This window comes from Myxine glutinosa, chromosome 9 (genome assembly GCF_964187855.1).
Source record: "Myxine glutinosa chromosome 9, kmMyxGlut1.1, whole genome shotgun sequence".
In the NCBI taxonomy this organism is placed as follows: domain Eukaryota; kingdom Metazoa; phylum Chordata; class Myxini; order Myxiniformes; family Myxinidae; genus Myxine; species Myxine glutinosa.
Window position 1 is genome coordinate 84,579,270 of NC_136269.1, and position 16,781 is coordinate 84,596,050.

At 47.3% G+C, this 16,781-nt stretch overlaps 1 protein-coding gene across 4 annotated transcripts in view; it reads left to right on the forward strand.

Moving 5' to 3' along the window:
* The window catches only part of LOC137435281 (gamma-glutamyl hydrolase), a 58,308-nt gene extending 52,909 nt beyond the window's left edge, over positions 1–5,399 (forward strand). For all 4 annotated transcript variants that reach the window (XM_068128915.2, XM_068128916.2, XM_068128917.2 and 1 more), the window contains 3 exons: positions 1,811–1,904; positions 4,094–4,243; positions 4,650–5,399. In XM_068128915.2, the coding sequence (XP_067985016.2) occupies positions 1,811–1,904; positions 4,094–4,243; positions 4,650–4,765 (360 nt within the window). In that variant the 3' untranslated portion in view covers positions 4,766–5,399. The remainder of the gene's footprint in view (positions 1–1,810; positions 1,905–4,093; positions 4,244–4,649) is intronic.
* The last annotated feature ends 11,382 nt before the right edge of the window (positions 5,400–16,781 follow it).

Genomic DNA, 16,781 nt, shown 5'->3' on the forward strand with positions numbered 1-16,781 from the left:
AAAGACTCCAGCGGTGCGTGTTGCTTCCTTCCTTGAAGCTCAGCATTTAATGAAGGGAGCACGAACAAACCTCGTTGGCTGATAAAATCAATAATGTCCAGGACAGTAACATTCTTCATCTTTTCCTTTCCTATGCAGCACAAAGCTGTGGGGTGGAATCATTGGCTGAGGGTGTGGGTGTGGCTGTTCTGCTGATGCAGTGCCCCCTATTGGTTGAGGCAGGAATTTCAGGGTGTCAGCAATACCCTGATTACTCTTACTGAATGACACAGTGGGATATTTAATGTCTACCAATGACCCGTGCAGACAGAAGTGTCCTCCTGGTTAATGATCCTCCGATGGATGGCACACATTGATGCATCGCCATAAAAGAGAAACACCATGGTGACCGTTTATACCTGGGTCGAGGTTCAAACCCAGACTAGATAGCTCAAAGGTGAGCGTGCACACCAGTAAGTTAGCTTCCCTGCCTCTGGTGTTACTTATCGATACCAAGGACAAACACAAAAAAAGCAAACGGCACAAATATTGGATGAAAGAGTACACTGCTTATGGGACTGTCTTTTATGAGTACTAGCAACGGTACCCGCCATATGGGCGGGGCTTCAATTGGGAAGCCCAAATGAAAAGGCAAAATATCAGAAATTGAAGGCTTTTTAAATTTTAAACGATTCATATAAACACCCGTTGAATCATATCACACGCAAATCATCAAAATCTAAACAGTACATGGCGCCCATTTTGAAAAAAATATTGAATTCTGCAAAACGGAAGCGGCCGCTACACGTCTTTCTCAGTCGCACGGTTATGTGTGAAGAGTGCGCGCCGAATCTGTAACATGGAAGCGGCCGCTACACCTGTTTCTCAGTCGCTTTGCACACGCTGCCGTGTTACTTCGGAGCCGCACGTTTCTATAGGAAGAGTTTGTCAGGAGTCGATCTACTCTGTCCTGGTACGTAGAAGAAATAGTATCTGTAGAATTTCAATAAAAGCCAAATCACTGTTCATATCGGTAAATATTATTCCATAGTGTTTGGAAAAACTGGAAAATTGGAAAACCTGGGAAATTGGAAAAACAATACAGCCTATTTTACTCCCAGGGATCCCAGGAATACCCACCCAAAATATCGTTGCGATCGGTTGAGCCGTTTTTGCGGTACCTTCGAACGGACAGACGGACATTTGGTGAATTATAGTAAGAAGATTAAACCACTTTGAGCCTTTCAATTAGGGAAGACAAAAAATTCAGCACAGTAGTCAGTTGCAATGACAAACATTTCAAATGATATCTAAAGAATAATTAATGATTCTTGATTTTTTTATGCTGAAGTAAGGTGTGGACCACATATGGCATACCGTAATTGGCATTTAATTTATTTTTCATGAAAGCAAACCTATCTGGGCCCTTTCATTGAGAGCTGCATTACCAAAGTCATCCAACTGGCATGTTGCAGCTGAAGTCACATTGTAGCCCATAATAAATACCTTGATAATTTAAACATTGACCTATTTATATCTCGTATATTGATGCCAGATTCACAGAAGAGATATAAGAAACCTTTAAAAAAAATTAATCAACGAAATGTCAACAGGGGTTCAGCGACCCCATGTAACTCTTAAAGTGTGACTCTGTTGTTAGGGGTTTAAAGTGTGACCCATGTGACTCTGTTGCGTCACTAATGGCTGAGTTTAAACTTATTATACATTCTGGATGTTGTACTACAGCAATCCCTTAACTACCAACTCTTGAAACTGGCCAACTTGCCAAAAAATTAATTTCTGCACTCTTCCTTCCCCCTTTTTGAGACAGATATTCAATGAAAGTAGTGAGCTTAAAAAGTTCTACCGCATACTGAGCACCAACACAGACTCTCATGGAACCGAATTTGTGTCTACGATGGAGGGTACGTGGTTTATAATTTGCTTCTTCGGGCCTACTTTGATGTAAAGAGCAAACTCTTTCAGCGTTTCTTTTTCATAACCTTTGCATTTGTGTTTCTCTTACGTCCTTTCTCCTTAACCTCAATCGTAATGTAATGCAACCGTTCTTATCTCAATGGAGTCTATTAAATATGCTAATAAGTGCAAAGTTCCCTATCAGAAGGAAAAGTTTGTTTAAACATTAATTTTGCTGTGACAAGGTTTGGTTTGTAGAAGTAGAATTGAGAGTAGGCCTACAAATACGATATAGAATTTGAGATGTGTGTTCGACTTCTATGCAGTCCTGAAGTACTTGATAGAATGGGTTGAAAGCTGGTGGTTGTATTTATGGGGAGCAGGGGAACGTTTTAGGAGCCTAAGAAAAATTTCATAGTTCCAGGAGTTCAGGGTGGGGGGAGCACCCCAATTATCTTCATGTAAATATATTGTCGCATTCCTGGTGGTTAAAATCTTCCAAGGAAACGGATTTCCGAACGGGCTTTAAGTCCGAGGCGTTCTGTCAAAATATAGCGGAGAATACACGTGGGGGCAAGTGAGGGGAGAGGCCGGAGTGCTTACCTTCACGGATTCCACCCGACTTCCTCGATCCTGCAATAAATCAACTCAAACGACACAGGATTTAAAATGTACAAATAAATGCCAGCTTTATTAAGAAATGCCGGTAACCAAATGAAACGCGATGACACTAAATTCCTAAATTGAGGGACCCTCCACACACACTTGAAGACGGACAAAGGGGGGAAATAACTGAAAATAAATATGTCTGTGTGCACTTAGCTCTGAGCGTCTCCAAAATCTTGTCAGGAATCGTCCGAGGCTTTGGCGGGAAAATGCGCTCGTTTGTGCGGGCTAGGCATCACCGCGCGTCCGCTCACTCCTGGCCTCATCACGCTGCAGCGAGCAGGCATCACCTGTACGCTCGTCGTTCTTGCTTGGGCAACCGCAGCTCTTCCTCCTCACGACCACCAGCAAGATGCCGGAACACGGCCGCCTGCGATGAAGCCTCCCCGCGTAAGAGAGCAAAGCGCAACCATCCACTATGGATCCAGGATCAGCAGCCCAAATAAAAGAAGAGAGAGAAAATGTCCACCAGCGCGTTCCTTTATCATCCAGGTTCTGACGTCATCTGTCGTGCTTCACCAATCAGCGAGTCCTTTCTTACCAGTCCTCCCCGTCAATCAAACCCTCGACCAATCACTGCTCTTTGGGCGTGTCTCCATGGCCCTGTCTGCTCTCCAAGTCGGGGTTGTCAGCGGTAGTGCTTGGTGCATGGTTTCCGGTGGTTTTTATTAGTTTGTGTGTTTAATGGGCGATTTTGGCTCTATGTGTCTAGCGCGGTGTCATAAGGAACAGAGGAATAGATTACAGAGGCAACGACACACAGGGGATTAATTTACCCATAATCTCTCGCTAATTAACAAGCCCCACCCCTCGTGATGGGGACGAAGATACAAGCTTACTCACGACACACGATCTACCGGATTTTACGTATTTCTTCCCCGAACCCCGGTTACGGTGCACCTCAGAGTCTGGAGCAGGAACACGGCAGAAAGATTTGTTATTTTGAGTGTTCTAATAAACCATGGTAAAACCACACCAATGCAATTGTAGAACAAAACAAGTAATTGTATTAAGAACTCTCACATACACAATAATAACACTTTTAAAGAAAGTACAATGAAAATATCACTTGCATCAAATGAACAATACATATGATGGTACCATCATTCCCCAATGCTCTCAAAAACAAAATGGTCCTTATTGTTTTCACGGAGCAGATGATATATTGATTGATTTATGTCCAGTTCTGCAGTACCTGGACAAAATATTACATCATTTTATGCCATTACAAACCAATCAAATGCTCACTCGTACTCTGTGTCGGGGAATATCAGGGTTCAGACAAAATCACGGCTTGTAGGAAATATCGATCCCATGCTTGGAAATGTACCCAAGAGTTTGACAGACCTTTCCCATGTCCTTTTTCTAAGGTATTCTATGAACTATCTAGTTAACTTTATTTTAAAGATATCTTCCTTACACACCGATGTCTAATCATTTTTGAGTTTTTAAAGTGCTGTGAAATAACTTATAGAGATGGTATACAACATTATTGTTAGTAGTAGTAATTGTCTTTGTGTTGGTTGTGCAGCATACGATTTCCCAGTGTATGGTACACAATGGCACCCTGAGGTGAATGCCTATGCATGGCCCCGTGAGAAGGAAAGCGACAAAGGTTTACCCCATTCTGGAAATGCCGTACGCCTCACCTTTCACCTGGCCTACTTTTTTGTCAATGAAGGTACATTGGTGCAGTTAGATGTGCTTGCTCCAGAATACTGTGCAATACAATTACAATGGATTATGTATCTAATTAAAGAAATCAGCAAGTGCCACATTCGAGAATAAAAATAAATAAAGCATAAATAATGATTTCATCACCTCAAATTTTACATCATTGAATTGGTGAAATGATACTGTATAACTTGATGTGATCACGCTTTAAAGATCAATTTGTTCGGCCTTGAAACATCTTGGCCGTGTAGAATAGCAGAGACAATTATTGATTAACTTGATTATTATTTATTTGATTGTTTTGAAGAATGCTTAATCTTGGTTCTGCTGTATATTTCTTCTTCAATGCAAGACGTCCACCTGCTGCCTCCTTCCCTTCCCCCTCCCCTCCACAACCATTGTTTTCCTCCCAGCTCGCCAGTGCCCTCACCAAATGCTGCCTTCTCCACATTCACTTCCATTGATTTCCACGTTCTCTCCACAGCTCATTCCATCGTCTAGATATCGACTACTCTACTTCTTTGATTAATGTGATTCCTCCTCTGATGGACGCCAGGATTATTATTCCCAACCTTTTTGAAAAAAGCGTAATTGTAATCGGCTTCTGTATGTCCGTTTGTCACGCTGTCTCTTCCTTAGCGGATGTGCAGAAATTCGCCAAATTTGGCAGTTATGATCACCTGCATGGCACAAAGGTGCAAGAACATTATCATCTTGGCTCCGGCCCTTGGGGAGGGTTCAAAAGTTCAAATACCACCAAAAATGCAATTATGGCCACATTTAAAAACATTTTTCAATGAAACTCTGTAAAGCAATCAACATTGCGGGATGTATGGAATATGTAACGATATTTTTGGGATTTGACCTCCACTTAATGACCATGGGTGGGGACTTGGGGTCACAGGGGTCAAAACGGAATATTTGATATTGGGTTATTCCTGGCGGAACATTTTGCCATCTTTCACCTTTGCTTTTGGTGGGAAGCGTGGGGATTTGTGATGGCGGGTGCCATCGACTTTGCTCTAGTTGGATACTGTATAACTTGATGTGATCATGTGATGTCCATTATTTATTTTGGAAATAATGCCCATGGTGGAAGGAGATGGATGCAATAGCTCCTCATGTCAGGAAAATGGCAAAGATTAAAGCATGAAAAAAAGTAACATATCAGGATTCATAGTGGACTTGCATGTCATTTTTGAGAATACAATACATTTTCTTTATCTCCATTAGAGTACAAAGCATCTACATTTTATGTATGCAAAATGCTGAAATGATTCACCCCCCACCTCCCATTCCATTCCTGTTTCACATGTGTGATGCCCTAAGCCAAACTAAACTATGGACCAAATTATGGAGGCAGCAGGAGAGATAAATTAATACATCCCAAATTTTCACAAAGCCACATCCATCTTCGTTAATAGCTGCTGCAAACAGTTTAAAGACAGACACCTTGTCCACAATATCTTTTTTTTGAAGTTATTCATGCAAGTCACGAATGATGGCAAAGAAAGCCAGAGAGTGCTGAGGGTGCATTTGGCCACCAAAATACTGTCACGTGGACGGCCCTCTCCCCAAAACAAGAGCGATTTAAGGCAAGGATCGCATATCACACCGATAGCCGGCTTGGGGCTGCCAGGACGGCTTACGTATGGAAACTCGACCCAGCGTTTCATAGGTGGGACAAGGCAACAATGTGTGTGCCATTGCTCAGAAGGACGTTGAGCCTGAAGACCAGTCTGCCAGCATTTTTTGGAGGATGTTAAAAATCACACAATGGCCTTCACGAAAAGTAGGCAAACTCAATCTCCATCCTGGCCAAATTTTCCTGCTTTAGCTGTAGCCCTAGTGAATTATGATGCTACCTGCTGGTATGCCATGTGCTGGTTACGAAAGAGGAAAATAAACGGTCATGGAATGCGATTGTTTTGACAACTAGCGAAGAACCCATCCTTATGGACAGGATAATTCTCCCTTCCATGGTCGATATATTTCATCGAAATATTTTTATAAGCAGCGAATTTGCTGATGCAGTATGACTTGTAATACCCACTCCTACCAGGAGTGTACATGTTTACATACAGGAAATTGGTGTCCTCCTACCACAGTGAACCTCTGGGACTCTGAATTTTTTTTGTCTTACTTCCTAAAACTTTTCTATGCGCACTCAGAGTATAACCCCAAGTTTTCAACACATGCCATCCATTGGTTCGGGAGTGCATAAAAATTAAACAAAAATAAACACCCACCCACCCACACATAAAAAGTCACTTCTGATTTATTCACAGCAGGTGACCTTATTTATATTTTTATTTTTTTTGTATACAAGATCGAGGCTCATGAAAGCTAACATTAATCACATAAAAAGTCAACCGACACATAAAACACAAAATGAGGGGAGCGCAATACAAGATGGGGAGAGAGGGGGAAGGACACGAACACAACATTTGAGAGCAGGGACATCGAGAGAAATGTGGAGGGGGAGGGCTTGGGGGGAGGTGGGAGAGGTATAAAACATATGAACACTGCAAGGACTTCCAGGAAAGAAGTTGTAATTTAAAAAAAAGTGTATCTGGGGTGAATTAGCAGGGGTAGAAAAGATCAAGGTTTTGGATGGGGGAGGATAAGAGATGGTGGTGAACAGCTGTTTTAAAGACCTGGAGGGAGGAGTGGGATTGAAGGGAGTGGGGGAGTTTGTTCCAGAGGCGGGAGAAAAGGGGAATGAAAGAGTGAAGGTGAGCAGAGAGTCTTGATTTTGGGAGTTTAACCATAAGAGGGTTGCAGGCAGATCTTGTGCGACCTTTAGGAATATTTGGGGGACAGAGCACAGAGAGAGCTGGGGGAGCAAGGCCGGAGAGGAGTCGGTAGAAGATAGAAAGACCACCGACCTGACTGCGGTGAGTGAGTGAAAGGCCCTCGGAGATAGCGTCATCGCGGGAGATTCCAATGATTCTGTCATAGACCTTTCTCTATGACACAAATTTTTTCAAGTCGAATTTCCCCTCATCCTCAAGTAGTGTGTCCCGTTGTCCTTTCACATTGAATTGTCGTCATTGTAAAGCCACAAATTGGTTAAAAAAAAAAACACCGTTTAGAGGCCATTTTTTTTGAACAACAGATTTGTTGTTCGAAATTGGTTGAACAACAGAAATTGGTCGGAATACAACCTGCGCAGCTGCACTGTGCACGTGGATTTCCTTTAGTGCAGAGAGAAGTTTTGAATGAGTTACATTATGCCTTGAGTAAAAAATACCAACAACATCTGTATCAAGATTGTGAAAACATACAAACTCCAGACAAACAAGTTTTGAAAGGTCCAACATAAGCATCATTTCAGCAAAAGAGTTGCCATTCACCGTTCAGCAAGCAACGAGCAAATCAACCCAAAGTGTTCTTCCCTTGTAATGCCAGGGTAAAAGAAACAAATGCCAAATAATTTGCCGATCATCCTTGATTTCATGCTGAGTAAGAGCCTGTGAATGTCTTCCATGATGAAAACGTACAATTCATTTCTCCGGGCCCCATCGGTTACCTTAAGTAGCACTCGTCAGCCCCTCAATATCACTCAATACATACAGGCTATGCAAATGGCACACTCTGATTTCTCCGTTGCCTCTCACTGGACTTGCTCTAACTACATATAGTGTGGTATGAAGTGTTCTTAAAAGTAGCTCCCGTAGGATTTTCGTGCTAAAATTGTTTTTTTTTTGCTTTTCTGTAGTGAATTGGGGTCAAACTATAGGGAAATGATGGGGTTCAAATTTTCCTAGCCCCGGGTTCCTTTCCGGGGGGGGGGGGCTTTCCGCCCCATGACTCCCCCGGGACTAGCTCTGCTTAAAATGAACCTACTTTCATAATGTCAGTCGTTATAGGGGTTTTTGATGATGCTGAATCCATTTTTGACACTTTTAAAGTGACATATACATTCATTGACCCCCTGTCGTGGGCAAGGTCGAGGGGGGGGGGTTGTTCCGTCAATGGACCCCCACCCTGTAATAACCCTGTGCTTATCTTGGGTAAATAAGAAATCAACGTGTCCGACATTATGAGTTGTTTGAGGGATTTTTTTTTATGAAGATGAGTCAATAAATGACACATCCTGAGCGATCTATGCAGTGTATCATCATACATGATATAGGTTGTGGGATATATGATATAGATATATGAAATAGTGTCATGATATAGGTTGTGATAGTGTTGTGGGACCTGCCGAGCAGTACATGCGGCAGATGAACTGCTCCAAACCCTTGACCTGTGGTGGCAATTCGCCGTTGACCAGGACACTCGGAATAGGACCTTCACCAAGCACGCTGAAGCTGTTGATTGCTGGGTCATCATCTTCAAGCTTCATGGAGGCACCAAACCAGGTCTTCTTGGAAATACCCACACATTTCCCACCCCAGTCAGCGCCGGTGAAATTGTGGAGTCCAATGAGTCCTTGGCATTTGTGACATCCAATTACTTGTACTCGCTCTACCACATCAATTTCTCTGTATTTTGTGCCCTTACAGGTCAAGAACTTGAGGCGAGTTAGAGCTCCAAGTCGACCAGGTCAAGAAGAAGCGTGAGAACGTCAGTGTCTGGTGACCAAACACATATCTCCCACCAAACGTTCTCGGATACATATGACAGGACTTGGTGAGGAATAAGCGTTTCTGCCTCTTCGTGTGAATGTTCTTCTTCAAAGTCGTAGCCCTTTATCTTGTTGCTGCACACAACAGCCAGCTTGAAGGCCCTGTTATCGGCAAAGTTTTCCAGCAAGCCTTGGGTGAACATGGTTGTCAGTCGACTTTTGGTCTTTTAGGAAGATAGAATCTCTTTGAGAGACTTGGTGAGCTTCATTTCTGGGTGAATTTCAAATTCAGTGGACGTTCCTGCTCTCTCCTGGCATGCCTTGTTTTTCAAAGACTGTTCCAGGTAACGGTCAAATACCACTCTGCCCTCATTGTAGCCAACCATCATCATCTCAATGTGCTTGATGAATGCCTGTTGAAGATCAGAAAGCTTGTGCATAGTCGGTGTTTTATTCATACCCTGCAGCACAGCCGTTGTGTCAACAATAAGAACACGAGGTGGAAGTTCTCCAGACATCTCCAGTTCTCCAGATGCCCTCAGATGCTCTTTCAAGAGCAGGGACAGCTTGAGACAGTTGAGCCTTGGCTTCTTTAGCAGCGTGCATCAGACTGTCTTTGTCCTTTGGACAAATATAGAGCCACCAAGACAGAAAATAGAGAATATAATCATGAATATAATATCATCATCAACAAAATAGAGAGAGCCATCAAGAGTGCAAAGGGAACGCGGCACTACTGACATCTCATACTCTCCTAATGTCTCCTCTAGATTTGGTACCAGCTCAGCACGGCTTCCCAGGATGATTCAAAATCTGCCGAACAGTTCACGCTCTTCACGCAGTTTGATAACCTTTTCACCCACACAAAATTTTGTTTTGTCCATGCAGTTCGAGAAGGTCTTCAATTCGAGCTTCTTCATTGGGTCCCAAACTGAACCCGTTGATGTTGGCAGCAATCTGTCGTGAATGATCTGCTCAAGCCGCTCCTGACCCTTCTCAGCAAAGTTTAGAATATCGTGCTTTGCATCTTGTGGTACTAGAGCTGATGAAACCAGGCTTTTCAATGGAGACTTCAATATGAATGGATTGCCTTCGCAATGTATTTCAATGGAGTGATGCAGCTTCGGAGCATTTTCTCTTGTCCTCACAATGCCTCCAGAAAGCTGGTAGTGTTCACTTCGGGTTGGAGACTAGAGGGAAGCTCCTGAGGTACTGCTTCACTATTCGAGCGAGATAAGGGGTGGTGGTAACGAGTCGGTCCAAAGCAGCTTCATCTTGACTCAGTCCAACCATCCCGCCATGACGCTTCAACCCCTTCATCTCCTGCTCAAGGGTCTGATCAGTGAACAGGTGGGTAAAGGGAACTTCTGATTTTGCCACGACAAAGTCTCCAGACGTCAGTGCTTCCCAAGTAACAGGTTCATCCTGTTCCAGAGCATTCATTTGAGAGAGATGTACTGGCATCAGGTGAGCATAGTTCAGAAGATCGTGTGCAAAGAAATACTTGATGAGTTCTCCAGTGCTGCCAAGTAATGTTCCCAGTCTCCTGAGCGACAGGCACTGATGAGATTTAGAAGGCTTTCTACCTGTTCAAGGTACTGCATGAGAAACTGGGCGAGCTCTCCTCTGTCGTCTCCTTCATGCGGCTTCAGATTTGTGGAGTACCCGGATTGGATGTTTTCGTAGATGTCAACCATGTCTGGACTGCGTTCATGGAGAGCCTTCCTAAGAGCGACGCACTGACCACGGAGAGATCCTTGAGGGAATGCAGAGGAAATGGCATCAAACCTCATCATTATAATCGCCAAGCTAGTCGTAATGTGGTATTCAATGCCTCGCTTGTACGTCTTGCCACCATAGATCCCACGAAGGGCTGCAGAGGTGTATGTTCCACTTTCAATGTCATATGTGTCGATACCACTTCGATCAAGCGTTTTGCCAAGAGCATGCAAGGTAGCAAAGGCAATATGCAAAACCCCTGCCTGGAGAATCCAGTTGGTGTTACCCACTGTCTGATGAATCTGGAGTGCACGGATATAGATCCAGGTCGTGCGTAATGATGGTTCTTCTCTCTGGACCGACCACAAAAGCAGAGATGCCCTGTGTCAACAGCAGAACAGTGTACAGGGTTGCATAGTCCGTACAGGTTCCAAAAGCTCCTCAAAATGAAACAACATTCCAAAAATAGGTTCGTAATCAGTGGAGATAGACATGAGTTCAGTCCCGGATTGGGGAGTGAGGGGGGTAAGACAGGGGGGCTCCAGAATGATATCTAGGGACAGGAAAATTTTAACCCCATCATTTTTCAACATCTAGACTCCAAATCAAACTGAAAATGCAAAAAAAACAATTTTAGCACACAAGTCCTGCTGCTTTTTGGATTGTGCTTTGGACCACCTGCAGGATAGCACACTGCAGAGCTTCTACAAGGTTGAGCATCCAGTTCATCTTTCAGGGGAGACACTGAGCCCGAATGTGAAGAACGCAGTTCCAGGGACACGTCAGTTACAACAGCATCCTCCACTCTCACGAATGATGCATGTGATCGAGAGGGCTTCAGCGGTGATGTCGGCTACCAATGAAACAACAGCAAAATCTGCATGCAAGCCATCATCCAAGAAAAAGCTATAACATACATTAAGTCATGGTTGGGAAAAAGGATTGGCCATTGATCGAGACCAAAGATGATGCAGCAGTGATGCACTATACTCTTTGCTGTAAATTTGGGGTCAGGTATGTGAAGAAATTATTTCTAGGCTAGCTGCAGGTCATTACAATTTAGTGCCAAGGATGATGAAAAACTCCCGGTCAGTAAAACTGCTACTGTCTCCAAAGACAATAAAAGGCTTCCCAATGAAAAGTACAGAGAATGGAAAAGTGTCAGCAGAAAATGGAGGAGAAACTTTTTAGCCACATAAGTTTACAGTTACTAAATGCCTTCAACCTTGGTAAGCAAGATCCTCCTTTTACTGATTTCACAAATTAGATTGCGTTACAATGATAAAATGTAGGTGAGCACATTTCTACAAAACTAGCACATTATCCATAGAGTAATTACACAATTACATTTTCTCTGTGGCTAAACTTAGACATGCAATTCTGACAACTCCTCAACAAAAAAACTCCAGCCTCCCACTCCGAACTCTCTTCCGCCTTTGTTGCTCTCCCCCAACTCCAAGTCCTCACCCATCCCTGCCCAACCCAAAGGCATCAATCCCCTTCTCACACTCAAACTCTTCTCATTCCCCTCCCACCGAAAGTCCTCAACCCCTCTCCCCCTCCAATCCTCAACCTTCCCCCTTCCACAGTTGTCTCATCTTTACTCTTGTACCCTTCTCCCACTCATAAGAGCAAACGGGCATTCCCACGTCGAAACAATGGGATATTAACGGTTTCTGCTCCCCTATTATGCCATCACCAACTTTACAGAAACCCGTCACAGTTGCCTGTTCAACAATTTCAAGAGAAAATAGTCAAAATATTAGCAAGGACCTGCGTAACCTCCACAGTAAAAGCACTCCTTGAGAGAAAGGGTTCCAAAAGGTAAATGCTAAAATTCCAAAGGGTAATTCTGAAGGGTTCTAAAGGGTACATTCTAAAGGGTTCCTAAATTGGTAACCATAGTATATAAAATGTGGGTGAAGGCAGGCGAAATGTCCAACCAATTGGTGGAACTCGCACACACAGAAGGATGGACGCATGCACGGCTCCTTTTATAGCATAGATATTACAATGATGAACAATCACGTGCTTTCACAAGTTTTATGATGACATGAAAAACTAGCGCTTCCATGGAAGCGGAACTCAACTGAACTGACTGGACAACTAATGCAATAGCAACCTACCTTGTATGGTAAGGGTTAAACATTCTAAGTTTGATCAAAATCTGTTAATATTTGTGGACGCTGGAGTGTTAACGTCGTTTTCATGACCAAAAACAAAATGGTCGCCTAAGTCCACCATTTTTCAACGGATCGGGCTGAAATGTAATACCAACCTGGTCCTTGGGGTAAGGATGCTGCATGTCAAGTTTGATCAGAATCGGTTGATATTTGTGGACGCTGGAGTGTTAACGTCGAAAAGTTAACGGACGACAGACGACGACGACGACGACAGACGACGGACGCCGGAGCGTTCAGTATGTGATGAACTCAACTGGACTGTAATAAACTATAACAGCATACTCTAAAAGTGATGTAACATAACCTTTGTAAATGGTGAGCAAATCTTCCACAGCTAAGTTAAACCTTTCCAGCATCTTCAACATAAACAACTTTCCATTTGCCCTGGTGACAATATTGCGAATGTGAAGATTCCACTTCAGATCAGATGAGATGATAACACCGAGTATTTTCGTATGATCAACTTTCTGCAGTACATTCGCTTGGATAGTAAATTGAGGACTTGGCGGAGGTTGTTTCATAAAACAAACTTCCATAAGGGCACATTTGTCAGTATTCAGCTTCATGTTATTTTTAATTGCCTATTGAGTAAATTGACTTGAATTTTTGAGTAAAATTTTAAATTGCCTATTGAGATATTCAAGGCAGATTGTAGTGTCATATTAGGTTGCCTGCCCCTTGAATTCTCAATCAACGTCATGCCATCAACATACTTAAGGGCTCGGATATGAGCAATTGAGCATTGTCATCAAGCTGAGTCAATGCATCATTGATTTGAGCCAAAAAACAGAGAGGGCCCAATTTGGTACCATGTGGTATCTCTCCACGGTGTGTTCAATTTACAGACAAGGTACCATTGTATCTAACACATTGAGCTCTTTTATCCAAGAAACTGTAGCGGTTACCGCTGGAGGCACACAATCGCCTTGCACCGGCCAGAACACGGCCAGACGCGCCTCTCCCGGGCATGCCCGGACTCACTGTTCCCGGGCACGCCCGAACCTCCCGGGCATGCCCGGTCTCGTCTTTCCCGGGCATGCCCGCTCTCGCCTTTCCAGGGCTCGCCCAGAGCGTCCGGGCATGCCCGCTATCGCCTTTTCAGGGCTCGCCCAGAGCGTCCGGGCATGCCCGCTATCGCCTTTCCAGGGCTCGTCCAGAGCGCCCGGGCACGCCCAGCCTCGACTTGCCAGGCCGCAGCCAAACACGCCCGGGCAGGTCCAGACTCGCCTTTCCAAGGCTCGCCCTTGACACACGGGCATGCCCGGTATAGCTTTTGCCGGGCAAACTTCCCGACATAAATGTGTATATATATTGCTGCCCGATAAACGGGCTTGTCAGAATACCTGAGCTGTTTTGTTTCAATAAAGCAACTCGGACGAATTCCGTCTTTGGTCGCGTCAATTCTTTCGACTCGCGTTGGAGTGCAGTTCCTTCATTGGTGACCTACCGACATGGATACGGCAGTGACGCTTAAACTGCCTACCTTCTGGGAGGCTCACGCGGCTGTTTGGTTCACTCAGGCGGACTCTCAGTTCGCCCTGCGAGGCATCACCGCGGACGACACCCGCTTCCACCATGTTGTGGCGGCGCTCGGTTCCGCCACCGCGGCCCGCGCCTTGAGCCTCCTCGAGCACCCGCCGGCTGCTGACAAATACGACGCGCTGAAGACACTCCTCCTCGACGCTTTCGCCCTCTCACCGGCAGCACGCGCACGGCGCCTGCTCGCTCTGCCCGAGCTCGGCGACACGCGCCCGTCCGAGCGCATGGACTATATGCTCTCGTTGCTCGGTGAGCACTCTCCGGATTTTCTGTTCCGCGAGCTGTTCCTTCGCCAGCTGCCTCACCCGGTACGCCTCGCCCTGGCTGGCACGTTGATCACGGATTCCCGCACCCTCGCCAGGGAAGCCGATAAGATCTCCTCGGCGGGCCAGCACATCGGCGCGGTTACCTGGAGCCCGCCGCCGTCCGAGGCGACGCCCACGACGCCCGAGCGCCCTGCGCGGTTGGAGGCCGAACTGCTGGTGCAACTGGCGGCCGCCACGCCGCACCGCCCGCTTCCGACACGACGGCCGGGGCCTCCACCTGACCGGGCGTGGTGTTATTACCACGCCAGGTTCGGACACAAGGCTCGGACGTGCCGGCCCCCGTGCACTTTCGGCAGGTCGGGAAACGGCCGGGCCGGCGTTCATTCCCAGCCATGAGCGCCGGCTACTCAGGCAACTTGCTGTTTATTCGGGACAAAGCGTCTGGGCGGCATTTCCTGTGTGACACCGGCGCCCAACTGAGCGTCATACCCGCCTCCGAGCAGGACAGGCGGAACGCCATTTGCGGCCCCTCTTTGGTCGCTGCTAATGGCTCGGCCATACGCACTTTCGGCCCACGCGTCGTCACCCTCTGCTTCGGCAGCCAGCGTGTTCAATGGACTTTTGTGACCGCCTGCGTCCCCATGGCTTTGCTGGGCGCCGACTTCCTCTGCGCGCACGGGCTGCTGGTCGACGTCAAACGTCGTCGCCTTGTCAACGCCGAGACCTTCAGCTCCCTGGCGTGCACGATGAGCAGCTCCGCGCCGACCGAACTGGCGTGCGCCCTCCCGGCAGCGAACGAGTTCGCTCGCCTGCTCGCGGAATTCCCGGCCCTCACACGGCCGACGTTTTCGGCCGTCGCGGTGCGGCACGGGATCGAGCACCACATACCCACTACGGGCCCGCCGGTCTATGCCAGGGCCCGCCGCCTCGACCCGGCCAAGCTCGCCGTGGCGAAGGCCGAGTTCGACGCGTTGGAGCACCTCGGCATCGTGCGGTGCTCCAATAGCGCGTGGGCCTCGCCACTGCACATCGTGCCAAAGCCGGGGGGTGGATGGCGCCCGTGTGGCGACTACCGCCGTCTCAACGACGCTACCACCCCCGACAGGTACCCGATCCCGCATATTCAGGACTTTTCCGCCCGTTTGGCGGGACGGGTCATCTTTTCGAAAATTGACCTGATACGGGGCTACCACCAGGTACCTGTCGGGGCGCCCGACATCCCGAAGACGGCCGTCATCACACCGTTCGGCCTGTTCGAATTTTTGCGGATGCCGTTTGGCCTCAAGAACGCGGCCCAGGCGTTCCAGCGCTTGATGGACGGCGTGCTGCGCGACCTGCCGTTTCTTTTCGTCTATCTGGACGATATCCTCGTCGCCAGCACGTCCCGCGCCAAGCACCTCCTCCACCTCCGAACACTGTTCGGTCGCCTCAGCGAGCATGGCTTAATTGTCAACCCGGTCAAATGCCACTTCGTCGCGACGACCGTTGACTTTTTGGGCCACCGCATCACCAAGACCGGGCCGTGCCGCTGCCGACCAAGGTCGAGGCCATCACCACGTTCCCGCGTCCCCGTTCCATCAAGGCCCTCCAAGAGTTCCTCGGCATGGTGAATTTTTATCACCGATTCGTGCCCCGCGCTGCTCAGCTCATGCGGCCCCTTTACGAGGCCCTCCGGGGCAAGCCGGCCAAGCATGACATTGTTTGGTCCGCGGCCATGGACGCGGCCTTCGCCAGCGCCAAACGGGCCCTCGCCGACGCAACGCTGCTGGCTCACCCGGTGCTTAACGCGCCCATCGCCCTCACTACGGACGCCTCCAACTACGCGGTGCGCGCTGTCCATGAGCAATGGGTGGACGGGGTTTGGCAGCCACTCGCTTTTTTCAGCCGGCAACTCCGGCCGAACGAGTTAAACTACAGCACGTTCGACCGCGAGCTGCTCGGGCTATTCCTGGCCGTTCGCCATTTCCGACACCTCCTGGAGGGCCGCCCGTTCACGGCTTTCGTCGACCACAAGCCGTTGGTCTACGCAATGGCTAAGGTCACGGAGCCGTGGTCGGCCCGCCAGCAGCGCCACCTCTGCGCCGTGTCGGAGTTCACCACGGACATCCGGCACGTCGCCGGCAAAGACAACGCCGTGGCAGACTGTCTTTCTCGGGTCAGCGCGAACGCGGTCCACCTCAGCGTGGACTTCGCGCTCATGGCGGCCGACCAGACCACCGACGCCTCGGTGCAGGCACTCCGTGCGGCGGACACGGGCCTCCGCCT